Below are 27,295 nucleotides of genomic sequence, written 5' to 3' on the forward strand. Positions count from 1 at the left end.
ACCTACTAGTTAATAAGACAAGGCATTTCCTTTCTCACTGCATTGTGTTATTTCCTGCAATAATCCCTGCTGTCTGTCCTGAATGAATCCATTTCACTACCAAATGCTGCAATGTTTGCTCCAGCTCACAGGGTTCCATCTGTTTATAGCCACAACAGGAAACGCTTTTTGGAGTTTATCTGAAAACATAAAACATTAATCCGTGCCACCCGACCTGAATGGCACACCAGACATTTACAAGGCCCTTTTTTTCCTTTTTTGTGTTTTCCTTTTTTTGGTTTTTTTTTGGGCACTAAAATCACATTTTTTTTTCCAGTGCCCCCTATAAAAGGGGAGGGGGACACTAAAAGCACCGGCAATTAAAACAAATTAAACTTTAAAACGTCAAATCAAATTAAAATTTGGTTGCCGGGCGTGATGATGCACTCCTAGCCACAACAGGAAACTCTTTTAGAGTCTACCTGCAAAACATAGAACATTTATCCGTGCCACCCGACCTGGATGACACACCAGACATTTACAAGGCCCTTTTTTTTTTTTTTTTGTTTTTTTTGGGCACTAAAATCAAATTTTTTCCTTTTTCCAGTGCCCCCTATAAAAGGAGAGGGGGACACTAAAAGCACCGGCAATTAAAACAAATTAAACTTTAAAACGTAAAATCAAATTAAAATTTGGTTGCTGGGCGTGATGATGCACTCCAGTCCCTCCGGTGCCCACCTCTCGCGGAAGGCCGCAAGCGTACCGGTGGACACCGCATGCTCCATCTCCAAGGACACCCTGGACCGGATGTAAGAGCGGAAGAGAGGCAGGCAGTCAGGTTGAACGACTCCCTCGACCGCCCGCTGCCTGGACTGGCTGATGGCACCCTTGGCCGTGCCCAGGAGCAGTCCTACGAGGAGGCCTTCGGACCTACCCGCTCCCCTCCGATAGCCACAACAGGAAGGTCCCGTTTCCTCCTGGAGTGTGAGAGAAATCAGCTTTAACAATGGGGCAGAGTTTCAGCCAATGAGGGAGACCCGGGCTCAGCCCCGCCCACTAGGTGCTGCAAGGCCCGCCCCTCGCACTCTGATTGGTTGGAGGACCAACCGCCCGCACGGTCCTCCAGCCACGCCCTCGCTCTTTCTATTCGTCGGGAGCTGCCGTCAATCACTCGGGCAGTGTGAGCTGAGCATGCGCGAATTGCGAGAGGCGGAGCGGCGACAGCGGGTGAGAGTTCGGTTGGTTGAGGGAGAGGGTTAATAAATCCCGGGAGGCCTCGGCCTTAACACACACCGTGTGCGGGTCTCAGGCCCCGAACAAGAACCTGCGGCTCCGGCCTTTCACCGAGCGGGGCCCCCGGGGAGCAGCTGCGGGTCTTTCTCCCGGTGACAGGCCCGGGGGACGGCCGCCATCTTGGGAGGCTGAGGGGGCAGTAGGGCGCATGCGCGGCCTTTCCCTGGGCCAGGAACCAGGAGGAGAGAATGTTGTGAATTTCTATCCTGGACTCACAGTCAGGGCTTTTGTGAACTGCTGTTCCAGGCTGTGAGAGAAGGGGGGCAGCATTTACAGGCCGCTAACTCACACCCAACATCACATCCAGGTCTGACACACTCACTCCATTCATCAGGGACCCAATATCATCGGCCTTTCAATGTGGAAGGACAAATGTTTGTCTGTTCTGTCTATGGGAAAAGATTTCAAACTTCAGTGTGACTGGAAAAGCACTGAGACACACACACACACACCTGAGTGAGAGTGTTCCTGTGGAAAGAGCTTTAACCAGTTACACAGCCTGAAAAACATCGCACCATTCACAGTGGGGAGAGACCGTATACGTGTTCTGTGTGTGGACGAGGCTTCGACTGATCATCCAAACTGGAGAGACACAAGGACACCTGCACAATGGAGAAACCGTAGAAATGTGGGGACTGTGGGAAGAGATTCAATTACCCGTGTGCTGGAAACTCATCGACACCTTCACACCGGGGAAAGGCCATTCAGTTGCTCTCACTGTCTAAAGACTTTCAAAGAATCATCGAACCTGCTGAAACACCAGCAAATTCATGCTAGTAAGAGGCTGTTCGCCTGTGCAGTGTGTGGGAAGGGATATTGTCAATCCAACCACCTGCTGGCACACCAGCGAGTTCACACTCCGGAGAGATTGTTTAGGAGCTCTCACTGCAAAGACATTTGCTCACTCGTCAAACATATTGAAACACCAGCAAGTGCACACCAGGGAGAGGACGTTCACCTACTCTGTATGTGGGAAGGATTCACTCGTTCATCTAACCTGCTGACACACAACGAGTTCACACTGGGAAAAGGCCATTCTCAGGCTTCGTGTGTGGGATGAGATTCACTCATTCATCCAAAGTCAGGACACTCCAGCTTGTTCACACTGAAAAGAGACCGTTTAAATGTTCTGATGTTGAGAAGTGCTTTAAAATCACACAGGATCTGTTGACACACCAGCGAATTCACACTGGGGAGCCGTTCACCTGCCCCAAGTGTGCAAAGGGATTCACTAATTTATCCAACCTGCTGAGGCACCAGCGAGTTCACAAGTGAGTACAGGGGTTGGATTCTGCTGTTATTGTTGCTGTTAATCATATCCAGGACTGAACCATGTTCATTCTGGTTGTTGAGGCTTGCTAAAGCTGCTGTTAGTAACCCTATAACTGGGCTGGAGTTTAATCCGTATCAACGTAAAATAAATGAGCTTTGTGTCCCACACATGCAGTGTGTCGGGTCCTTGATGTCTCGACAATAAGATGAGCTGATTGAGCATTTGTTACAAACTGTGTGGAATCTATCTGAGAACTGAGTTTCCACAACTTTTTAAAGGATGGATCTACAAGATGTCCAAATCTGACAGGACAGAAAATTGTATTATATCACATGGGCCACTTCAACCATCCAGGGTAATGAGTCCCTGTAATACTGTATTTAATCTGTTATTGTCACGGGGCAAAGCAGCATTGTTACTTTATTATCAATTTAGTCAAACTCAATGGTCAATCCAATCTCCAAAGTGAAACGTCTCCTGAAAGCTGACGGTGTTGGCTGTTCTGCAGCTTATTTCTCAGCGAGCGAGTCAGAATCAGCAGCTTTAACAACAGCCCATGTTTCACAAAGGGACACCTCACCAGACCAAAGGACATTGGTGGAGTTTAATGGGCTGTCTGTGTCACTGGGCTACAGGAGGCTATTTTTAACAGAAGGAAAGCTGGTCACAGCAAACAGACAGTTTAACAGACTGTCCAGGGTTCACTCTAACCCCCACCTTCTCTCTCTCACTATTTATGGACACTGCTGCAGTAATTGCTCCTCTGACCTTTCCTCTCTTGTCCCTCCGACACCCGAATACATGGCCCCACACAATCTCCCTCCCCCTATATCCTCACTGTGCTGGAATCCACACCAGACTCCCCATCTGCTTCTTATTCTCTCCCTGGATCATAAAACTACTGAACTCGGTCTTCCCCTCCTGAAGTCTACAGGCTCTAAAACTGAAGCTTGTTGGCCCTCAGTCCCTACTCCTTGATTTACCTCCCCTTCGCTCCTCCTCTTTCCCCCTTGGTTGTGTTCCACACTCTGGGCCCTGGCCCTTTCCCGGGGATTCTCAGTATGAACAGGGGGATGTGTGTTGAGACAGGATGTCCCACCTCTCCACCTTTAAAGGGACAAGGAGAGGACCCGCTGGGCTGAATGGCCCTGCTTTATAACACCATGGCAGTGCCGAGCAGCTAACCTCCCTGAGCCCTGCTCATTATGGGCTGGGTTGAGCTCAGTGCTGTTACAGGAAGAGAAACAGGAGCAGGATTCGACCCGTGTGAAGCCCAGGATTAATGGGGAGAGGTACAGGATCAATTTATACCTTATTGAGTGAGAAATGTAATTCTCCCGGACACTCCCTGTCCCTCAGTATCTGTGTCGGGAAGAGACCGATGGGTTCACTCTGTATTTAACCCGTGCTGTGTCCGACTGGAGAGTGTTTGATGCTGGCACAGGGTGCTCAGCTCGATGAGCACAACATTTAACCCAAAGCTGATCAGATAAACCATCAGCTTCTCCCCTGGACACAGGTCCTGAAGGACAGGGAGTGTCTCTAATTTGGCAGGTGTCCTTGATCAAATTTAAACACCTCGCTCACACATTCTTTTTCTTTTATTCGTTCATGGAATGTTGTCATTGCCTCTCGCCTCTCATTCATTCTTAAATCCAGAGCATATAGGCCTAGTCTGCTCAATCCTCATAGGATAACCTCCCCATCCCAGAAATCAGTCTGGTGAACCTTCATTGCACTCCCTCTGTGGCAAGTTTATCCTTCCTTGGGTAAGGAGACCAAAACTGTACACAATACTCCAAGTGCGGTCTCAACAGGGCCCGATATAATTGCAATAAGATGTCCTTACTCTTGTACTCAAATCCTTTTGTAATAAAGGCCAACATACCCCTGGCTGGGTTCAGTTCTACACTCACTGGTTCTCCTCCCCTGAAGGTGCTGACTCTGACTGGGCTCAGTTCTACACTCACTGGTTCCCCTCCCTATCCTCTCCTGAAGGTGCTGTCTCTGGCTGGGTTCAGTTCTACACTCTCTGGTTCCTTTCCCTCTCCCTCCCCTGAAGGTGCTGTCTCTGGCTGGGTTCAGTTCTACACTCACTGGTTCCTTTCCCTCTCCCTCCCCTGAAGGTGCTGTCTCTGGCTGGGTTCAGTTCTACACTCACTGGTTCCTTTCCCTCTCCCTCCCCTGAAGGTGCTGTCTCTGGCTGGGTTCAGTTCTACACTCTCTGGTTCCTTTCCCTCTCCCTCCCCTGAAGGTGCTGTCTCTGGCTGGGTTCTGTTCTACACTCACTGCTCCCTCTCCCTCTCCCTCCCCTGAAGGTGCTGACTCTGGCTGGGTTCAGTTCTACACTCACTGGTACCCCTCCCTCTCTCTCCCCTGAAGGTGCTGACTCTGGCTGGGTTCAGTTCAACACTCACTGTTTCCCCTCCTTAAAGACATCTTTACTCTTGTATTGCAATTATATAGGGCCCTGGTGAGACCACACCTGGAGTATTGTGTATAGTTTAGGTCTCTTTACCTAAGGAAGGATATACTTGGTATAGGGGGAGTACAATGAAGATTCACCAGACTGATACCTGGGATGGGGGGATTGTCCTCTGAGGAGCGATTGAATAGATTAGGCCTATATTCTCCAGAGTTTAGAAGAATGAGAGGTGATCTCATTGAAACATACAAAATTCTTCCAGGGCTTGACAGGGTTGATGCAGGGAGGATGTTTCCTCTGGCTGGAGAATCTAGAACCAGGTGTCACAGTCTCAGAATAAGGGGTCTGCCATTTAGGACTGAGATGAGGAGAAACTTCTTAACTCAGTTGGTGGCGAATCGTTGGAATTCTCTACCCCAGAGGGCTGTAGATGCTCAGTTGTTGAGTATTTTCAAGACCGACATCGATAGATCTTTGGACATGGGAAATCAAGGGATATGGGGATAGTGCAGGAAAGTGTTGAGGTAGAAGATCAGCCCTGAACTTATTTAATTGCGCAGCAGGCTCGAGGGACTGATTGGCCCACTCCTGCTTTTATTTCTCATACTGAAATCCTCTTGTAATAAAGGCCAACATACTATTTCCTTTCCTAATTGCTTGCTGTACCTGCATGTTACCGTTCAGTGATTCGTTTACAGTGACACACAGGTCCCTCTGAACACCAACATTTCCCAATCTCTCATTATTTTTCTATTTTTCCTATCAAAGTGGATAACTTCACATTTCCCTACATTTATATTCCATTTTACATGTTCTTGTCCACTCACTTAGCCTGTCTATATCTCCTTGCAGCCTATTTGCATCCTCCTCACAATTTACATTCCCACCTAGCTTTATATCATTAGCAAGCATGGAAAAATTACATTTGGTCCCGTCATCCAAAACATTGAGAGAGATTGTAATTAGCTGAGGCCCAAGCACCAATCCTTCTGGTACCCCACTAGTTAAAGCCTGCCAACCCAAAAATAACCCGTTTCTTCCTACTTTCTGTTTTCTGTCCGTTAACCAATCCTAAATCCATGTCCAATCCCATGAGCCCTAATTTTGTTTCATAATCTCTTGTGTGGCACCTTATCGAATGCCTTCTGAAACTCCAAATACACCACATCCATTGGTTCCCCCTTTATCTGTTCCACCAGTTACAACCTCAGAAAACGCTCACAGATTTATCAAATAAGATTTCCCTTTCATAAATCCATGTTGACTCTGCCCAATTCTATTATCACTTCCTAAGTGCCCTGTTACCATATCCTGAATAATAAATTCTAGCATTTTCCCTACTACTGATGTCAGGCTAACTGGTCTGTAGTTCCCATATTTTCTCTCTTCCTCCTTTCTTAAATAGTGGGGTTACATTGGCTACTGATGTCAGGACTACCCTACAGCACAGGTTAGATGCCGAGTAAATCTCCCTCCACCCTGTCCCAAACACTCCAGGCAGGTGTACCACATTTCCTCCATTGCAAATAGTAACTACACTTCAAAAGTACTTCATTGTTTCTAAAGTACTTTGAGAGGACCTGAAGGTGGTTCCTGCCTTCTTCACAGCACGGATTAGACACAGAGTAAAGCTTCCTCTATGTGGTTCCATTTAAAAACTCCCAGGCCAGGTACAGCCCGGGTTAGATACAGAGTAAAGTCCCCTCTGCACTGTCCCATCAAACACACCCAGGACAGGTACAGCCTGGGTTAGATACAGAGTAAAGTCCCCTCAACACTGTCCCATCAAACACACCCAGGACAGGTACAGCCCGGGTTAGATACAGAGTAAAGTCCTCTCTGCACTGTCCCATCAAACACACCCAGGACAGGTACAGCCCGGGTTAGATACAGAGTAAAGTCCCCTCTACACTGTCCCATCAAACACACCCAGGGCTGGTGAACCACATTTCCTATATTACAATAGTAACTACGCGTCAAAAGTACTTCATTGATTGTAAAGCACTTTGAGAGGACCTGAAGGCAGGAAAGTCATTATAGAAATGCAAGTTCCTGCCTTCTTCACAGCATGGGTTAGATACAGAATAAAGCTCCCTCTATATTGTCCCATCAAAGAGTCACTGGGCCGGTACAGCATGGTTTAAATACAATGTAATTTCTCCCTCTACATTGTCCCGTCAAACATTACCAGGGCAGGTTCAGCACAGGTTAGGTATGGAGTACATCTCCTTCTACACTGTCTTAAACAATCCCAGGGCAGGTACGGCAAGGGTTAGATACAGTGTAAAGTTCCGTCTACACTGCCCCATCATCGAAACATAGAAAATAGGTGCAGGAGTAGGCCACCACCATTCAATAAGATCATGGCTGATCATTCCTTCAGTACCCCGTTCCTGCTTTCTCTCCATACCCCTCTACACTGTCCCATCAAACACTCCCAGGACAGGTACAGCACGGATTAGATAGAGAGTAAAGCTCCCTCTAAGCTATCCCATCAAACACTCCCAGGCCAGGTATCGTACAAGTTAGATACAGAGTAAAACTCCTTCTTGAATGTCCCATCAATCACTCCCAGGGCAGGTATAGCATGGTTCAGATTCAGAGTATATCTCTCTCGAGGAGGTAACCAGGAGGGTCGATGGGGGCAGTGTGTATGATGTAGTGTATATGGATTTTAGCAAAGCTTTTGATAAGGTCCCACGTGGCAGACTGGTCACAAAAGTAAAAGCCCATGGGGTCCAGCACAAAGTGGCAAATTGGATCCAAAATTGGCTCAGAGGCAGGAAGCAAAGAGTAATGGTTTATGGGTGTTTTTGTGACTGGAAGGATGTTTCCAGTGGGGTTCCGCAGGACTTTGTACTAGGTCGCTTGCTTTTTGTGATATACATTAATGATCGAGATTTGAATATAGGGGGTATGATTAAGAAGTTTGCAGAAGATACTAAAATCGGCTGTGCGGTTGATGCTGCAGTACTCAGCTTTCTTCTTCATTAAGATGTCAAACAAATTTGGCAGATGGAGTATAATGTGGGAAAATGTGAGGTTATCCACTTCGGCAGAAATAATAGAAAAGCAAATTATAATTTAAATGGAGAAAAGTTGTAAAGTGCTGCAGTACGGAGAGACCTGGGGGTCCTTGTGCATGAAACACAAAAAGTTAGTATGCAGGTACAGCAAGTAATCAGGAAGGCAAATGGAATGTTGGCCTTTATTGCAAGGGGTATAGAGTTCAAAAGCAGAGAGGTCCTGCTACAACTGTACAGGGTATTGGTGAGGCCACACCTGGAGTACTGCATAGAGTTTTGGTTTCTATATTTAAGGAAGGATATACTTGCATTGGAGGCTGTTCAGAGAAGGTTCCCATTGGTTGATTCTGGAGATGAGGGGGTTGACTTATGAGGATAGGCTGAGTAGGTTGGGCCTATACACATTGTAGTTCAGAAGAATGAGAGGTGATCTTATTGAAACATAAGATAATGAGGGGGCTCGACAAGGTGGATACAGAGAGGATATTTCCACTCATCGGGGAAACAAAAACTAGGGGACATAGTCTCAGAATAAGGGGCCGCCCATTTAAAACTGAGATGAGGAGAACTTTCTTCTCTGAGGGTTGTAAATCTGTGGAATTCTCTGCCCCAGAGAGCAGTGGAGGCTGGGTCATTGAATATTTTTAAGGCAGAGATAGACAGATTTTTCAGCGATAAGGGTGTAAAGGGATATGGGGAGCGGGCATAGAAGTGGAGCTGAGTCCATGATCAGATTAACCATTGAATGGTGGAGCAGGCTCGAGGGGCCAAATGGCCTACTCCTCATATTTCTTATGTTCTTATGTTAACTGGTCAAGTGGGCAGAACAGTGGCAAATGGCATTTAGTCCAGAGAAGTGTGAGGTAATGCATTTGGGGAGGGCTAACAAGGAAAGGGAATACACCTTAAATGGTAGGGCACTGAGAAGTGTAGAGGAACAAAGTGACCTTGGAGTGTATGTCCACAGATCCCTGAAGGTAGCAGGCCAGGTGGATAAGGTGGTTAAGTAGGAATACGGAATGCTTACCTTTATTAGCCGACACATAGAATACAAGAGCAGGGGGTTTATACTTGTACTGTATAAAACACTGGTTAGGCCACAGTTGGAGTACTACGTGCAGTTCTGGTCAACGCATTACAGGAAGAATGTGATTGCATTGGAGAGGGTACAGAGGAGATTTACGAGGATGTTGCCGGGAGTGGAGAATCTTAGCTATAAGGACAGATTGGATAGGCTGGATTTGTTTTCCTTGGAACAGAGGAGGCTGAGAGGAGACCTCATTGAGGTGTATAAAATTATGAGGGGCAGGGAAAGTACAGGTTAGATACAGAGTAATTTCTCTCTCTCACTATCCCATCACAGGGTCACGAGCCAGTTACAGCTTGGGTTAGATACAGAGTAAATCTCCCTCTACACGAACCCATCAAACACTCCCAGGCCAGGTACAGCACGGGTTCGATACAGAGTAAAACTCCCTCTACGCTATACCTTCAAACAATCCCAGGGCAGGGAAAGTATGTGTTAGATACAGAGTAATTTCTCTCTCTTCACTGTCCCATCAAAGAGTCACGGGCCAGTTACAGCTTGGGTTAGATAGAGTGTAAAGCTCCCTCTACACTGTCCTATCAAACACTCCCAGGGCAGGTACAGCTCAGGTTAGATACACAGTAAGGCTCCCTCTACACTGTCTCAGGTCAGTAACAGCATGGGTTACATACAGAGTAAAGCTCCCTCTACACTGTCCCATCAAACACTCCCAGGGCAGGTACAGCACGGGTTACAGGTTAAAGCTCCCTCTACGCTGTCTCACTGTATATTCCCAAGGCAGGTACAGCACATCAGTAAGACAAAGATCCTCCACCAGCCTGTCCTCGCCGCACAGCACTGCCCCCCAGACATCAAGATCTACGGCGCGGCCCTGGACAACGTCCCTTATCTCGGGAGTCTCCTATCAACAAGAGCAGGCATTGACGACGAGATCCAGCACTGCCTCCAGTACAGCCTTCGGCCGCCTGAGGAAAAGAGAGTGCTTGAAGACCAGGCCCTCAAAACTGTCACCAAGCTCATGGTCTACAGGGTCGTAGTAATACCTGCCCTCCTGTATGGCTCAGTGACGTGGACCATGTACAGTAGACACCTCAAGTGGCTGGAGAAATACCACCAACGATGTCTCCAAGATCCTACAAATCCCCTGGGAGGACAGACGCACAAACATTCTCGACCAGGTCAACATCCCCAGCATCGAAGCACTGACCACACTTGATCAGCTCCACTGGGCAGGCCACCTAGTTCGCATGTAACCCCACTTTTTAAAAAAGGAGGGAGAGACAAAACAGGGAATTATAGACCGGTCAGCCTGACATCGGTAGTGGGTAAAATGATGGAATCAATTATTAAGGATGTCATAGCAGTGCATTTGGAAAGAGTTGACATGATAGGTCCAAGTCAGCATGGATTTGTGAAAGGGAAAGCATGCTTGACAAATCTTCTGGAATTTTTTGAGGATGTTTCAAGTAGAGTGGACAAGGGAGAACCCGTGGATGTGGTATATTTGGACTTTCAGAAGGCTTTCGACAAGGTCCCACACAAGAGATTAATGTGCAAAGTTAAAGCACATGGGATTGGGGGTAGTGTGCTGACATGGATTGAGAACTGGTTGTCAGACAGGAAGAAAAGAGTAGGAGTAAATGGGGACGTTTCAGAATGGCAGGCAGTGACTAGTGGGGTACCGCAAGGTTCTATGCTGGGGCCCCAGCTGTTTACACTGTGCATTAATGATTTAGACGAGGGGATTAAATGTAGTATCTCCAAATTTGCGGATGACACTAAGTTGGGTGGCAGCGTGAGCTGCGAGGAGGATGCTTTGAGGCTGCAGAGCAACTTGGATAGGTTAGGTGAGTGGGCAAATCCATGGCAGATGAAGTATAATGTGGATGAATGTGAGGTTATCCACTTTGGTGGTAAAAACAGAGAGACAGACTATTATCTGAATGGTGACAGATTAGGAAAAGGAGAGGTGCAACGAGACCCGAGTGTCATGGTACATCAGTCATTGAAGGTTGGCATGCAGGTACAGCAGGCGGTTAAGAAAGCAAATGGCATGTTGGCCTTCATAGCGAGGCAATTTGAGTACAGGGGCAGGTGGGTGTTGCTCCAGTTGTACAGGGCCTTGGTGAGGCCACACCTGGAGTATTGTGTACAGTTTTGTCTCCTAACCTGAGGAAGGACATTCTTGCTATTGAGGGAGTGCAGCGAAGGTTCACCAAACTGATTCCCGGGATGGTGGGACTGACCTATCAAGAAAGACTGGATCAACTGGGCTTGTATTCACTGGAGTTCAGAAGAATGAGAGGGGACCTCATAGAAACGTTTAAAATTCTGATGGGTTTAGACAGGTTAGATGCAGGAAGAATGTTCCCAATGTTGGGGAAGTCCAGAACCAGGGGTCACAGTCTAAGGATAAGGGGTAAGCCATTTAGGACCGAGATGAGGAGAAACTTCTTCACCCAGAGAGTGGTGAACCTGTGGAATTCTCTACCACAGAAAGTTGTTGAGGCCAATTCACTAAATATATTCAAAAGGGAGTTAGATGAAGTCCTTACTACTAGGGGGATCAAGGGGTATGGCGAGAAAGCAGGAATGGGGTACTGAAGTTGCATGTTCAGCCATGAACTCATTGAATGGCGGTGCAGGCTGGAAGGGCCGAATGGCCTACTCCTGCACCTATTTTCTATGTTTCTATGCTAGACACGAGATTCCCAAAGCAAGCGCTCTACCCGGAACTCGTCCACGGCAAACGAACCAATGGCGGGCAGAGGAAAGGTTACAAGGACACCCTCAAAGCCTCCCTGATAAAGTGCGACATCCCCACTGACACCTGGGTTTCCCTGGCTAAAGACCACCCGAAGTGGAGGAAGTGCATCCGGGAGGGCACTGAGCTCCTCAAGTTTCGTAGCCGAGAGCATGCAGAAACCAAGCGCAGGCAGCGGAAAGAGTGTGCGGCAAACCAGGCTCCCTGCCCACTCTTCCCCTCAACCACTGTCTGTCCCGCCTGTGACAGAGACTGTGGTCCTCGTATTGGACTGTACAGCCACCTAAGAACCCATGCTAAGAGTGGAAGCAAGTCGTCCTCGATTCTGAGGGACTGCCCATAATGATGATGATGACAGCACAAATTAGATACACAGTAAATCTCCCTCTATATTGCCCATTAAACAATCCTAGGGCAGGTACAGCACGGGTTAGATACAGACTAAATCTCCCTCTACATTGCCCGTAAACAGACCAAGGGCAGGTACAGCACGGGTTAGATCATCATGTCATCATCACAGGCAGTCCCTCGGAGTCGAGGATGAACTGCTTCCACACTAAAAATGAGTTCTCAGGTGACTGAATCGTCCAATGCGGGACCTACAGTACCTGTCACAGATGGGGCAGAGGGTGGTTGAAGAATGGGTGGGTGGGGTGCCTGGGTTGCCCTGCGCTCCTTCCACTGTCGATGCTTGGCTTCAGCTTGCTCTCGGCGAAGAAACTCGAGGTGTTCAGCGCCTTCCTAGATGCCAGTTACAGCGTGGGTTAGATACAGAGTAAAGCTCCCTCTCCACTGTCCCATCAAACACTCCTATGGCAGGTACAGCATGGGTTAGTTGCAGAGTAAAGCTCCCTCTACACTGTCCCATCAAACACTCCTATGGCAGGTACAGCATGGGTTAGTTGCAGAGTAAAGCTCCCTCTACACTGTCCCAACAAACACTCCTAGGGCAGGTACAGCATAATTTAGATAAAGGGTAAATCTCTCTCTAAACAGCCCAGTGAAGCACTTTCGGGGGTTCCACCAGACATTCCCAGGCCAGGCACAACATGAGTTAGATACAGAGTAAAGCACCCTCTACACTGTCCCATCCAACACTCTCAGGTACAGCAAGTGATCAGGAAGGCAAATGGAATGTTGGCCTTTATTGCAAGGGGATGGAGTATAAAAGTAGGGAAGTCCTGCTACAACTGTAAGACCACACCGATAATACTGCGTACAGTTTTGGTCTCCTTATTTAAGGAGGGATATACTTGGAGGCAGTTCAGAGAAGGTTAGCGAGGTTGATTCCTGAGATGAAGGGGTTGTCACATAAAGAAAGGTTGAGCAGGTTCAGCCTATATGCATTGGAGTTTAGAAGAATGAGAGATGATCTTTTTAAAACGTATAAGATTCTGAGAGGGCTTGACAGGGTCGATACAGAGAGGATGTTTCCCCTCGTGGGGGAATCTAACACTAGGGGGCATAGTTTCAAAATAAGGGGTCGCTCATTTAAAAGGGAAATAAGGAGGAATTCCTTCTCTGAGGGTCATGAATCTTTGGAATTCTCTGCCTCAGAGAGCTGTGGAGGCTGGATCATTGAATGTATTTAAGGTGGAAATAGACAGATTTTTGAAAGATAAGGGAGTGAAGGGTTATGAGGAGCGGGTGGGGAAGTGGAGTTGAGGCCAGGATCAGATCAGCCATGATCTTATTGAATGGCGGAGCAGGCTCGAGGGGCCAAGTGGCTGACTCCTGCTCCTACTTCTTATGAGACTGGCACCAGTACTGGGACAGGAGGGAGCTGTATCGTTGGGACAGGCTGGGACCAAGATCCGAGCGGAAAGGGTAATTAGGAAGGTAAAAGGACTTTACACTACTAGAAATCATAGTTTAAATATAAAAAAGGGAAAAGAGCAGAGTTCACTCACAAACCGTGATATAGATTCTCCGGGTGAAGGGAATACTACAATAACTGAAGTAGTTGCAGTATGGGTGACAAATAAGAAAGGTGTTAAGTTAAACGGAGAGAGAAAGACAGCTTCAGGGCAGAGGGACAGGTTAGGATCTCTTGCCCAAATAGAGTTTTATATACTAACGACAGAGTACAAGAAATAAATGGTGTGAATTGAAGGCTCAAACACAGCGTAGAGGGTACAACATGGTGACCATTACTGAGATATGGCTGCAAGCTGGTCACGGTTGAGAGTTACATATTCCAGGTTATAAGGTCTTTAGAAAGGATAGGGAAACTGGAAGAGATGGGGGGAATATCTTTATTGATTAAAGGTACTATTGCAACATGAGAGAGAGAGGATATTGGTGTGGGGGAAGCACTCAGCGGATACTCTCTGGTTAGAATTGAGGAATAAGAGGGATTCGAGTGGTGGGAGAAAACACAAGGTGTCTCTTTATACAGAGTGTGTCCTTCTTACACCTGATTCAGGTTCAAGGGCTGGAGGTGAACACAGGGAAGGGAACAAGCAACGGGACAATGGGAAGAAACCACACCCAGGGGGCAATGTTTGGGAATTCCAGGGGCAGTGCAGACACACCCGGAAATATCCCGGGGCAGTGAAAGCCCACTGGGCCCCAGCACATACTCAGGGGAAAACCCCGGGAAAGGGCAAATTTAAACAGGTTTGCAGGCGTGATGCTCTATTCACACACGGAAGGTGGGAGAGATTACAGAGAATTTACAGCACAGAAACAGGCCATTCGGCCCATCTGGTCTATGCTGGTGTTTCTGCTCCACACAAGCCTCTTCCCACCCCACTTCATCTAACCCTATCAGTATAGCCTTTTATTCCTTTCTCCCTCTCATGTTTATCTAGCTTCCCTTTAAACTATGCATCTATGCTACTTGCCTCAACTCCTCCACATTCTTAGCACTCTCTGGGTAAAGACATTTCTTCCGAGTTCCCTATTGGATTTATTAGTGACTATCTTATATTTATGACCCCTAGTTTTGGATTCCCCCACAAGTGGAAACATCTTCTCTACGTCTACCCTATCGAACCCCTTCATAATCTTAAAGATCTCCATCAGGTCACCCCTCAGCCGTCTCCCAGCTTGTTCAGCCTTTCCTGATTATAATCTCTCGGTTCTGGTATCATCTTTGTGAATCTTTTGTTGCATTTTCCCCACTGCCTCTCTTGCCTTTTTGTGATACAGAGACCAGAGCTGTGCACAGTGTATCTGCGCAGTGCCCTTTTAAAATCTCCCGAGAGCTGAGTTTGCCTCCAGGTGTTATCTAATTAGTCACTTTGTTTCCGGTGTGTTTGGGCAGATTGTGTGGATAAAACAGTGTTTGGCCTGTCGGTATTGCCGAGATTTTACAATGAACTGCAGATGGAAGGAATGCGTCACAAGGCAAGCTTCTGCTTGTCAGGGGAGGGTTGACTAGAACTAGCAACTTACTAAAAGAAGCAACGAAAGGGTTGTGGGGCACACACTAAGTCCAGTAACTGAAAGTGATTAACAGACTGGGTTTTGTGTTCAGTGATCCCGGGCATGTTACCGATACCTTCCCTGGATACCAAAGCTCTGGAAGGTATGGGGAGCTGGGACTTGTCCATGAGAGTAACCGAAGATATCAAAACTGAAATAGTCTAGAGTTAGAAAGGAGAAAATGCCCAAAAATGGAAGAGTCAGTAAGAGGACATTAATTAGTCTCCTCTTATCTCGTGTTTAAAGGAAAACTGATTTATTTGACATTTGAACAGAATATTAAACTAGCCCAGCTATAAAAGTTATTAACATCAGTAGAAACAAACTCCAACTGCCAGAATGAACATGGTTCAGTCCTGGATGTGGTTAACAGCAGAATCCAACCCCTGCAGTCACCTGTGAACTCACTGTTGTATCAGAAGGCGGGATGATCGAGTGAATCCCTTCGCACACACTGAGCAGGTGAACGGCCTCTCCCAGTGTGAACTCGCTGGTGGTTCCGCAGATCTTGTGACCTTTTAAAGTTCTTTTCACAGTCAGAACATTTAAACGGTCTATTATCACAGTGAACTCGCCTGTGTTCAGTGAGGTAGGATGACTGAGTGAATCCCTTCCGACACACAGAGCAGGTGAACATCCTCTCCCCAGTGTGAACTCACTGGTGTCAGCATCATCATAGGCAGTTCCTCGAAACGAGGATGACTTGCTTCCATGCCAAAAAAAGGATGAGTTCACAGGTGTTTTAATGAAGCACCCGAACTACATCCTTAAGGGTGGGAGATGCCTGTGCGTGGATTTTTTTAACGTGTGGTGGCTGTTGCACACCAGCCACAACATGGGCTTGACAGCTAGGTCTTGTTCCAGTGACAAGGATTACCCAAGACGACTGGAGACCAGCTCTGCTGCACGGACCTCGTGTGTGCACGTATCGCAGTATGGGCTGGCCCGCGCTGCCCCTGGCCCCGAACTCACTCCTCCCCTGGGCCCCGATCACATCCCTCTACAGTCTCTTGCCGCTCCTTCACCCCGACCTCGCCGCTCCTGCTGTATCTGCCCACGCTCCAATCACTGACCTGGACCTTGATGATGTCACTCTTTGCTGCCGTCGCCCTCCTGCACCAGCTCGCACTGCTCCCTGGAGTTGTATGGTGCACAATGAGGGTTGATGACTGCCTGAAGCTCTTCCCACAGTGCGAGTACCTGAATGATCTTTTATCAGTGTGAATAAGCTGGTGTTTACTCAGCTCATCTGAGCATTTAAAAGCTCTTTCCCCAGTGTGAACTCGCTGGTATTTCCGCAAGGTGGATAACTGAGTAAAGCTCTTCCCACACACGGAGCAGGTGAACCGCCTCACCCCAGTATAGTGTGTTGGTGTGCCAGCAGATTATTTCTGCTTTTAAAGCTCTTCTCACAGTCACAGCATTTAAAAAGTCTCTTATCAGTGTGAACTCACTTGTGTTCATTGAGGTGAAATGGCCGAGTGAATCCCTTCTCACACACGGGGCAGGTGAACGGCCTCTCCCCAGTGTGACTGCGTCAATGAATTTCCAGATCAGACAGATAATTGAATCTCTTCCCACATTCCCACGGTTTCTCCGTGGTGCAGGTGTCCTTGTGTCTTTCCAGGTTGGACGATCAGTTGAAGCCTCGTCCACACACACAAGTGTACAGTGTCTCCCCGCTGTGAATGGAACAATGTTTTTTCAGGCTGTGTAACTGGTTAAAGCTCTTTCCACAGTCAATGCACTGGAACACTCTCACTCGGATGTGTGTGTCTCAGTGCTTTATCAGTCACACTGATGTTTGAAATCTTTTCCCACAGACAGAACAGACAATCAATTGTCCTTTCACATTCAAAGGCCGATGATATTCAGGTCCTGGTGAATCGAGTGACTGTCAGATGTTGACGTGATGTTTGGGTTAAGATTCCCGTCTGTAAATCCTCTCCTAACACCCTGTAAAAGGATTCTACAAAAGTCAGCACTGTAAGTACAGGACAGAAATTCGGAACAGACAATTCTAGTTGCTATGGAACATTCTTTCCTCTCTTGTTCCCCTCAAGCTGTAAATCCTTGTCCCACAAACTCTCCCTCCTCCCTGTGCTGAAATCCAGACCCATCGCACATCTCCAACATTTCTTTCCTCCACTCCCAGTTTTCTCTCTCCCTCTGCTCTGGTTGGGTTCAGTTTTACACCCGCTGTGTGCAGAGTGAGAATAAAATCGATCAGTCAATGATTTTCTCTCCTGGTCACTGGAACCCTGAAGCCCCGCCCACTCGCTGCTCCTGCACCAAGATGGCCGCGCATGCGCCGTGCTGCACGGGGAATCATTCTGTCTTTCCTCCACCAAGATGCCGGCGCGTAACCCGGGCCTTTCACCGAGAAAAGGCCTCACAGCCGCCGTCTGGCAGAACACAGATCGGGCCGCTGGATCACATTTGAGCCCTTAGGCCGTTCTCCGGCTTTATAAACTGTGCGGCGCGGCCTACCCGCAGTTTATTAATCTCCCAACCCTGCTCCCGCCGACCTTCTCTATTATAAATAAAAACAGGAAATACTCAGCAGGTCAGGCAGCATCTGTGGAGAGAGAATCAGATTTAATAGACAGATCTTGTCTAACCAACTTCTTAAACCTTTTTAGATAATCCAAGTTATCTAGTGGGGCATATCCCAAATTAAATGGAGCATTGTACCTGGACATCCAAAGGCCTTTGATAAAGTATTGCTTGAGAGACATCTTTACAAACTAAGGTCAGTAGTTTACACGGTGAAACGTCATCTTGATTAATTACTGTCGATGTGAAGCTAGGTTGCAAAGGGAGAATACTGAGTGGGTTACCCCAGGGGTCCATGCTGGAAATCCCTTCCGGTCTTGGTCGACAAAAGTGACCTTGACTCATAATCATAATATAAAAGTTAAATTTGGAGACGACACCAAGTTAGGAAAGAATGTGAATTCAGATGAGGCAACTAGGATCTTACAAAGGGAGTTTTCAAAGAATGAAATGGCAGATGAAACTCTATAGAAAAAAGCTCATCAGGGAAAAATAGAAATGTGTGTGAAAGAACTCGACAAGTGGGAAGGGTGTTAGTTGAGTCACCACTCATCAATCCTAAAAGGTGTGGTTCATCAATAAACAAAGGAAGCAGCATGTTGGATCATATTGTCAAATCAGTTCAATTCCAATACCCAGAGGTAATGCCGAAGCTGCCTGGTCACATTACACTTGGTATGCTGCATGTAGTCCTGGTCACCGGGATATTCTGGGAGCCATCCAGGTCTTACTGGAAATTGAGACGAAAGCAACAAGCTCCGATCCATGGTGTTAGAGGGAAGAGTTATGATGTACACAAGAGTGTAATCAGTCAAATAATGACATCGAGCCAAAGAAGGAGACATTAGGACAGGTGACCAAAAGCTTGGTCAAAGATCTAAGGGCCTCGGCAATTGAAGATACAGCCGGAAATGGTGGAGCGAGGGAAGTGGGAGTTGCACAAGAGGCCGGAGTTAGAGGAGCGCAGGGTCCCAGAGGGTTGCAAGGCTGGAGGATGAGAATTTTAAAGGCTGAAGCCACCAAAATAGAAAGCAGTCTCCCCAGAGAATGTGACTCAGTATTAATAGGAAGGATGTTACTTTAACTACTAAAGGTGCAGAAAGGTGTGCCATTGTCCATGTGTCAGTCTGTGGCTCAGTTGGTAACACCCTTGCCTGAGTCAGAAGGGTTGTTGGTTTTAGTCCTACTCCAGAGATGTCAGCACAAAAATCTAGGCTGAGGGAGCGCTGGACTGTCGGAGGTACCAATAAGACGTTAAACTGAGGTCCCATGTGCTTGCTCAGGTGGAGGTAAAAGATCTACTTCGAAGAAGAGCAGGGGAGTTATCAGAATATAAGAAATAGGAGCAGGAGTGGGCCGTACGGCCCCTCGGGTCTGCTCCACCATTCAACAAGATCATGGCTGATCCATCATGGACTCAGCTCCACTTCCTTGCCCACTCTCCATAACCCTTTATTCCCTTAACGTTTAAGAAACTGTCTATTTCTGACTTAAATTTATTCAATGTTCCAGCTTCCACAGCTCTCTGAGGCAGCGAATTCCACAAATCCACAACCCTCTGAGAGAAGAAATTTCTCCTCATCTCAGTTTTAAATGGACGGCCCCTTATTCTAAGATCATGTCCTCTAGTTCTAGTCTCCCCTATCAGTGGAAACATCCTCTCTGCATCCACCCTGTCAAGCCCCCTCATAATCTTATACATTTCAATAAGATCACCTCTCATTCTTTTCAATTCCAGTGAGGTAGAGACTCAACCTACTCAACCTTTCCTCATAAATCAACCCCCACATCTCCGGAATCAACCTAGTGAACCTTCTCTGAACTGCCTCCAAAGCAAGTATATCCCTGTGTCCTGGCCAAAACTTTGATTAGCCTGCTCCTATTTGTTATGTTTTTATGTTCTTATTCATCCATCAATCAACATCACTAAATAAACATTATCTGGCCATCATCACATTGCTGTTAATGGGATCTTGTTGTGCATAAAATGACTGCCGCGTTTCTTACATTACAACTGTGACTACACTTCAAAAAGTACTTCCTTGGCTGTAAAGCATTTGGGACGTCCAGATGGTTGTGAAAGGTGCTCTATAAATGCAAGTCTTTCCTTCTCTAAATATCACAAACAGATGCATAGTGAGGGAAACCAATCTCTGTACCTTAAACTAACAGCAACATGGGACGAGGGAAATGAATGACCTTTAAACGCCTGGTCCACTTGGCATTGAGTGTCTGAAACTCCGAATAGGAACTCCAGGGAAACACAATGCAGAAAATGGCGTATGCTCTTACCAGAGTGCTCCGTACATTGGAATACGCCCTATCTCCATCAGCAGGGGGGCAGCACGCAGACTCGGGAAGGGCTGGTCCCCAGGGACTGCCTTCCTGCAGGGAGCATGCCCGGTGCGGCTCCGGGAGACTGAGCGGAGCGAGCGCGGCCTCAGCAACACCGAGTGTGGGTCTCAGGCCCCGAGTCAGAGCCGGCGGACGTGTGGCCAGGGCCCCGATACCAGGAAACCCCGGGGGCAGCGAGAGCCTCCCCCACACAAGGACAACAACAAGTTGCATTTATACAGCAGGCCCAGCAATTCTGGGCCGCCACTATCGGGGTGGGCGCTGGATGTGGCAGTCAGTGTCGGGTCTCCTGTGTGGGTCTGTTTGTTGCATCAGTTTGAGCTGGAGTGGGGATGGAGGAGAAGCTGCTGGGTTTAACCCCCAGTATTTCTGGGCCCAGTGGGACCAACAATTCCCCATGTGGGACTGTCGGGGGTGTTGGGTTCTGGGGGAGATTAGATTGTTAAACAGACACTGTCCACACAATATAAAAGAGTATTGTTTTTGGAACAAGTATTTCTGTTGAGACCTTTAGTCCATTTTACATATATACAGATTTTCAAAATTCATTCGATGTGGGCATATATTGCCAATTCCCAGTTTCCCGTTGAGAAGGTGATGGTGAGCCACCACCTCGAACCGCTGCAGTCCATGTGCTGAACGTGCTCCCACAATGAATTTTTCGAGGAGGGTAGGTGAGGGCAGTGCGTATAATATAGTGTATGTGCTTTTTAGCAAAGCTTTTGATAAGGTCCCACATGGCAGACTGGTCACGAAAGTAATAGCCCATGAGATCCAGGCAGACTGGTCACGAAAGTAATTGCCCATGGAATCCAGGGCGAACTGGCAAGTTACGTCCAAAATTGGCTCAGAGGCAAGAAGCAAAGGATTATGGTTGATGGGTGTTTTTTTGACTGGACGGCTGTATCCAGTGGCGTTCCGCAGGGCTCAGTGCTGGGTTCCTTGCTTTTTATGGTATATATCAATGACTTGCACTTGAATGTTGGAGGTATGATTAAGAAGTTTGCAGATGATACAAAAATAGGCTGTGTGGTTGATAATGAAGAAGAAAGCTGCGGATTGCAGGAAGATATCAATGTACTGGTCAGGTGGGCGGAACAGGGACAAATGGAATTCAATCCAGATACGTGTGAGGTAACGCATTTGGGGAGGTCTAACAAGGCAAGGGGATACACATTAAATGGTACGACACTGAAAAGTGTAAAGGAACAAAGGGACCTTGGAGTGCATGTCCACAGATTCCTGAAGGGAGCAGGCCAGGTAGATAAGGTGGTTAAAAAGGCATATGGAATACTTACCTTTATTAATCGAAGCATGGAATACAAGAGCAAGGAGGTTATGCTTGAACTGTAAAAAACACTGGCTAGGCTGCAGCTGGAGTACCATGTGCAGTTCTGGTCACCACATTACAGGAAAGATGTAATTGCACTGGAAAGGTGCAGAGGAGATTTACAAGAATGTTGCGTAGACTGGAGAATTTTGGTTATGAGGAAAGATTGGAGATGCTGGGTCTGTTTTCTTTGGAACAAAGGAGGCTGAGGGGAGACCTGATTGAGGTGTATAAAATTATGAGGGGCCTGGATAGAGTCAATAGGAAGGACCTGTTTCCCTTGGCAGAGGGGTCAACAACCAGGGGGCACAGATTTAAAGTAATTGGGGGGAGGTATAGAGGAGATACGAGAGCAAATTTCTTTACTGTGGTCTGGAACTCGCTGCCTGAAAGGGTGGTAGAGGCAGAAACCTCACCACATTTAAAAAATAATTGGATGTGCACTTAAAGCTGGAAAGTGGGATTAGGCTGGATAGCTCTTGTTTGGCCGGCATGGACACGATGGGCCGAAATGGCCTCCTTCCTTGCTGTAAATTTCTGTGATTCTATGAATGTCAGGAAAGGAGTTCCAGGACTTTCACCCAGTGACGATGAAGGAAAAACAATATATATCCATGTCAGGGTGGTGTGAGACAGAGAGGGGAACTTGGTGGTGATGGTTTTTCCATGCACCTGCTGTCCTGGTCCATCCATCTGGAGGTCGCAGGTTTTGGAGGTTCTGTCAAAGTTCTGGTAAAGTTGCAGATGTATAAAATCCCTCCATTTTGCCCCGCCCACCTTGCTCTCCCCTCCCATAGAGACCAGAGTCTTGTGTAGACCCAGACCGGGTGGTAGGTTCCCTTCCCTGAAGGACATTAGTGACCAGTAGGGTATTAATGACAATACAGCAGCTTTCATGGTCACTTTTTATTGATGCCAGCCGCACAAATAACCAGATTAGTTCAGCTCAATTTCACAACCTGCCTTTGTGTTTTTCTCTCTCACCCTCCCCTTTTCCTGTTTGTAATTCATTTTACAGTGTGTTAAAATGGGAGGATTTGTAGACTGGAAGCTCAAACCAAACATCACATCAAGATCTAATAGAGTCATTTGATTAATCAGGACCAGATTATCATCGGCATTTGAATATAGAAGCAGAAAGCACCGTTCACAGTGGGGGAAAACTACGCGTGTTCTGTGTGTGGACAAGGCTTCAGCCGATCTTTCAATCTCGAAATACACAAGCGCAGTCACACCATGGAGAGGCCGTTCACCTGCTCCGTGTGTGGGAAGGGATTCACTCAGTCATCCCAACTGCTGATACACCAGCGAGTTCACACTGGGGAGAGGCCATTCATCTGCTCCACGTGTGGGAAGGGGTTCACTCGGTCATCCGACCTGCTGAAACATCAGCGAGTTCACACTGGGGAGAGACCATTCACCTGCTCTGAGTGTGGGAAGGGATTCACTCAGTCATCCACCCTGCTGACACACCAGCGAGTTCACACTGGGGAGAGGCCGTTCACCTGCTCTGAGTGTGGGAAGGGATTCACTCGGTCATCCGACCTGCTGACACATCATCAAGTCCACACCGGTGAGAAGCCGTTCACCTGCCCTGAGTGTGGAAAGGGATTCACTCAGTCTTCCACCCTGCTGAGACACCAGCGAGTTCACATTGGGGAGAGACCATTCACCTGCTCCGAGTGTGGGAAGGGATTCTCTAACTCATTCAACCTGCTAGCACACCAGCGAGTTCACACTGGGGAGAGGCCGTTCACCTGCTCTGAGTGTGGGATGGGATTTACTCGGTCATCACATCTGCTAAGACACCAGCGAGTTCACACTGGCGAGAGGCCGTTCACCTGCTCTATGTGTGGGAAGGCATTCACTCAGTCATTCACCTTGCTGAGACACCAGCGAGTTCACAAGTGATGCAAGATTTGGATTCTGCTTATTGCTGCTGTTAATCACATCCCGGACTGAATCGTGTTCATTCTGTCAGTTGGAGTTTTTTTCTGCTGATGTTAATAACCCCTATAACTGGGCTGGAGTTTAATATTTTGATATTTCAAATAACACAGTGTGGATATTTGATGTCTCCAAGATAAGAGGAGACTAATTGATGTCCTGTTACCGACTGCTCCATTTTTGGGCCTTTTCTCCTTTCTAACTCGAGATTATTTCAGTTCTCAGACCTTCAGTTACTCTCAGGGAAAAGTCCACTTCCCCATACCTTCCAGAGTGCCTCTCCTAGCCTTGGTATCCAGCGAAGGTATCGGTAACACGCCCGGGATCACTGAACACAAAACCCAGTCTGTTAATCACTTTCAGCGACTGGGCTTAGCCTGTGTCCCACAGCATCTCTCACCTTCGATGTGTGAATAGAGCATCACGCCTGCAAACCTGGTTTCAATTTAAATTTGAATCAATTCAGGAAGTGTCTCCGTTTCTGTCTCTGTTTATATTACACTAGACCATGACTCTGTTTATATTACACTAGACCCTGTCTCATAGAAACACAGAAAATAGATGCAGGAGTAGGCCATTCGGCCCTTCGAGCCTGCACCACCATTCAATATGATCATGGCTGATCATACAACTTCAGTACCCCATTCCTGCTTTCTCTCCATACCCCTTGATCCCTTTAGCCGTAAGAGCCACATCTAACTCTCTTTTGAATATATCTAATGAACTGGCCTCAACAACTTTCTGTGGTAGAGAATTCCACAGGTTCACAATTCTCTGAGTGAAGAAGTTTCTCCTCATCTCGGTCCTAAATGGCTTACTCCTTATCCTTAGACAGTGACCCCTGGTTCTGGACTTCCCCAACATCGGACACATTCTTCCTGCATCTAACCTGTCCAATCCCGTCAGAATTTTATATGTTTCTATGAGATCCCCTCTCATTCTTCTAAATTCCAGTGAATATAAGCCTAGTCGATCCAGTCTTTCTTCATATGTCAGTCCTGCCATCCCGGGAATCAGTTTGGTGAACCTTCGCTGCACTCCCTCAAGAGCAAGAATGTCCTTCCTCAGATTAGGAGACCAAAACTGTGCACAATATTCCAGGTGAGGCCTCACCAAGGCCCTGAACAACTGTAGTAAGACCTCCCTGCTCCTATACTCAATTCCCCTAGCTATGAAGGCCAACATGCCATTTGCCTTCTTCACCACCTGCTGTACCCGCCAACTTTCAATGACTGATGTACCATGACACCCAGGTCTCGTTGCACCTCCCCTTTTCGTAATCTGTCACCATTCAGATAAAATTCTGTCTTCATGTTTTTGCCACCAAAGTGGATAATCTCACATTTATCTACACTATACTACATCTGCCATGCATTTGCCCACTCACCTAATCTGTCCAAGTCACTCTGTAGCCTCTTAGCATCCTCCTCACAGCTCACACTGCCAGCCAGCTTAGTGTCATCTGCAAACTTGGAGATATTACATTCAATTCCTTCGTCTAAATCATTAATATATATTGTAAATAGCTGGGGTCCCAGCACTGAACCTTGTGGCACCGCACTAGTCACTACCTGCCATTCTGAAAAGGACCCGTTTATTCCTACTCTTTGCTTCCTGTCTGCCAACCAGTTCTCTATCCACGTCAATATATTACCCCCAATACCATGTGCTTTCATTTTTGCACACCAATCTCTTGTGTGGGGCCTTGTCAAAAGCCTTTTGAAATTTTAAATACACCACATCCACTGATTCTCCCTTGTCCACTCTACTAGTTACATCCTCAAAAAATTCTAGAAGATTTGTCAAGCATGATTTCCCTTTCATAAATGCATGCTGACTTGGACCGATCCTGTCACTGCTTTCCAAATGCGCTGCTTTTACATCTTTAATAATTGATTTCAACATTTTCCCCACTACCAATGTCAGGCTAACCGGTCTATAATTCCCTGTTTTCTCTCTCCCTCCTTTTAAAAAAAAGTGGTGTTACATTAGCTACCCCCCCAATCCATTGGAACTGATCCAGAGTCTATAGAATGTTGGAAAATGACCACCGCTGCATCCACTATTTCTAGGGCTACTTCCTTAAGTACTCTGGGATGCAGACTATCTGGCCCTGGGGATTTATCGGCCTTTAATCCCATCAATTTCCCTAACACAATTTCCTGACTAATAAGGATTTCCTTCAGTTCCTTCTTCTTGCTAGACCCTCGGTCCACTAGTATTTCCGGAATGTTGGTTTGTGTCTTCCTTAATGAAGACACAACCAAAGTATTTGTTCAACTGGTCTGCCAATTCTTTGTTCCCCATTATAAATTCACCTTATTCTGACTGCAAGGGACCTACATTTGTCTTCACTTATCTTTTTCTCTTCACATATCTATCGATGCTTTTGCAATCAGTTTTTATGTTCCCTGCAAGCTTACTCTCATGCTCTATTTTACCCCTCCTAATTAAATCCTTTGTCCTTCTCTGCTGAATTCTAAATTTCTCCCAGTCCTCAGGTTTGCTGCTTTTTCTGGCCAATTTATATGCCTCTTCCTTGGATTTAACACTATCCCTAATTTCCCTTGTTAGCGACAATTGGGCCACCTTCCCCGTTTTATTTTTACGCCAGACAGGGATGTACAATTGTTGAAGTTCATCCATGTGATCTTTAAATGTCTGCCATTGCCTATCCACCGTCAACCCTTTAAGTATCATTTGCCAGTCTACCCTAACCAATTCATGTCTCATACCATCAAAGTTACCTTTCTTTAAGTTCAGGACTCTAGTCTCTGAATTAACTGTGTCACTCTCCATCTTAATGAAGAATTCTACCATATTATGGTCATTCTTCCCTAAAGGGCCTCGCAAACAAGATTGCTAATTAATCCTCTCTTATTACACAACACCCAGTCTTGGATGGCCAGCTCTCTAGTTGGTTCCTCGACATATTGGTCTCGAAAACCATCCCTTATACACTCCAGGAAATAATCCTCCACCGTATTGCTACCAATTTGGTCAGCCCAATCTATATGTAGATTAAAATCACCCGTGATAACTGCTGTACCTTTGTTGCACGCGTCCCTAATTTCCTGTTTGATGCTGTCCCCAACCTCATTACTACTGTTTGGTGGTTTGTTCACAACTCCCACTAGCGTTTTCAGCCCTTTGGTGTTCCGCAGCTCTACCCATACAGATTCCACATCATCCAAGCTAATGTCCATCCTTACTATTGCATTAATCTCCTCTTTAACCAGCAACGCTACCCCACCTCCTTTTCCTTTCTGTCTATCCTTCCTGAATATTGAATACCCCTGGATTTTGAGTTCCCAGCCTTAGTCACCTTGGAGCCATGTCTCCATACTCCCAATTACATCATATCCATTAACAGCTGTCTATGCAGTTAATTCATCCACCTTATTACGAATGCTAAATGCATTGAGACACAGAGCTTTCAGACTTGTTTTTTTTGTTTATATTACACTAGACCCTGTCTCTGTTTATATTACACTAGACCCTGTCTCTGTTTATATTACACTAGACCCTGTCTCTGTTTATATTACACTAGACCCTGTCTCTGTTTATATTACACTAGACCCTGTCTCTGTTTATATTACACTAGACCCTGTCTCTGTTTATATTACACTAGACCCTGTCTCTGTTTATATTACACTAGACCCTGTCCCTGTTTATATTACACTAGACCCTGTCTCTGTTTATATTACACTAGACCCTGTCTCTGTTTATATTACACTAGACCTTGTCTCTCCATGCAGTCCTGATGGAGTGCTGCACTGTCAGAGCTACTCTTTCCATTGAGAAGATAAGCCAAGGCCCCGCCTGGCCCCTCAGGTGAACATAAACATGCCATGGCATGATTTTGAAGAA

General features: G+C 46.8%; 2 protein-coding genes across 3 annotated transcripts in view; both read left to right on the plus strand.

Annotated features, from left to right (window-relative positions):
• The first annotated feature begins 1,193 nt into the window (after window positions 1-1,193).
• LOC139273791 (gastrula zinc finger protein XlCGF71.1-like) overlaps window positions 1,194-27,295 on the plus strand; it is a 74,518-nt gene continuing 48,416 nt past the window's right edge. For both annotated transcript variants that reach the window (XM_070890888.1, XM_070890887.1), the window contains exon 1: window positions 1,194-2,543. In XM_070890888.1, coding sequence (XP_070746989.1) covers window positions 2,329-2,543 — 215 coding nt within the window. In that variant the 5' untranslated portion in view covers window positions 1,194-2,328. The remainder of the gene's footprint in view (window positions 2,544-27,295) is intronic.
• Window positions 22,640-23,658, plus strand: LOC139273773 (zinc finger protein 239-like). The gene has a single exon (XM_070890850.1). It carries the CDS (start codon window positions 22,715-22,717, stop codon window positions 23,387-23,389), a length of 675 nt encoding a protein of 224 aa, XP_070746951.1. The 5' UTR covers window positions 22,640-22,714; the 3' UTR covers window positions 23,390-23,658.

The sequence above is a fragment of the Pristiophorus japonicus genome, chromosome 9 (assembly GCF_044704955.1).
Source record: "Pristiophorus japonicus isolate sPriJap1 chromosome 9, sPriJap1.hap1, whole genome shotgun sequence".
Lineage (NCBI taxonomy): Eukaryota > Metazoa > Chordata > Chondrichthyes > Pristiophoridae > Pristiophorus > Pristiophorus japonicus.

What these genes read in the sequence shown, in the direction of transcription:
- LOC139273773 (XM_070890850.1), top strand. Translation starts at nt 22,715, where the DNA reads ATGGAGAGGCCGTTCACCTGCTCCGTGTGTGGGAAGGGATTCACTCAG.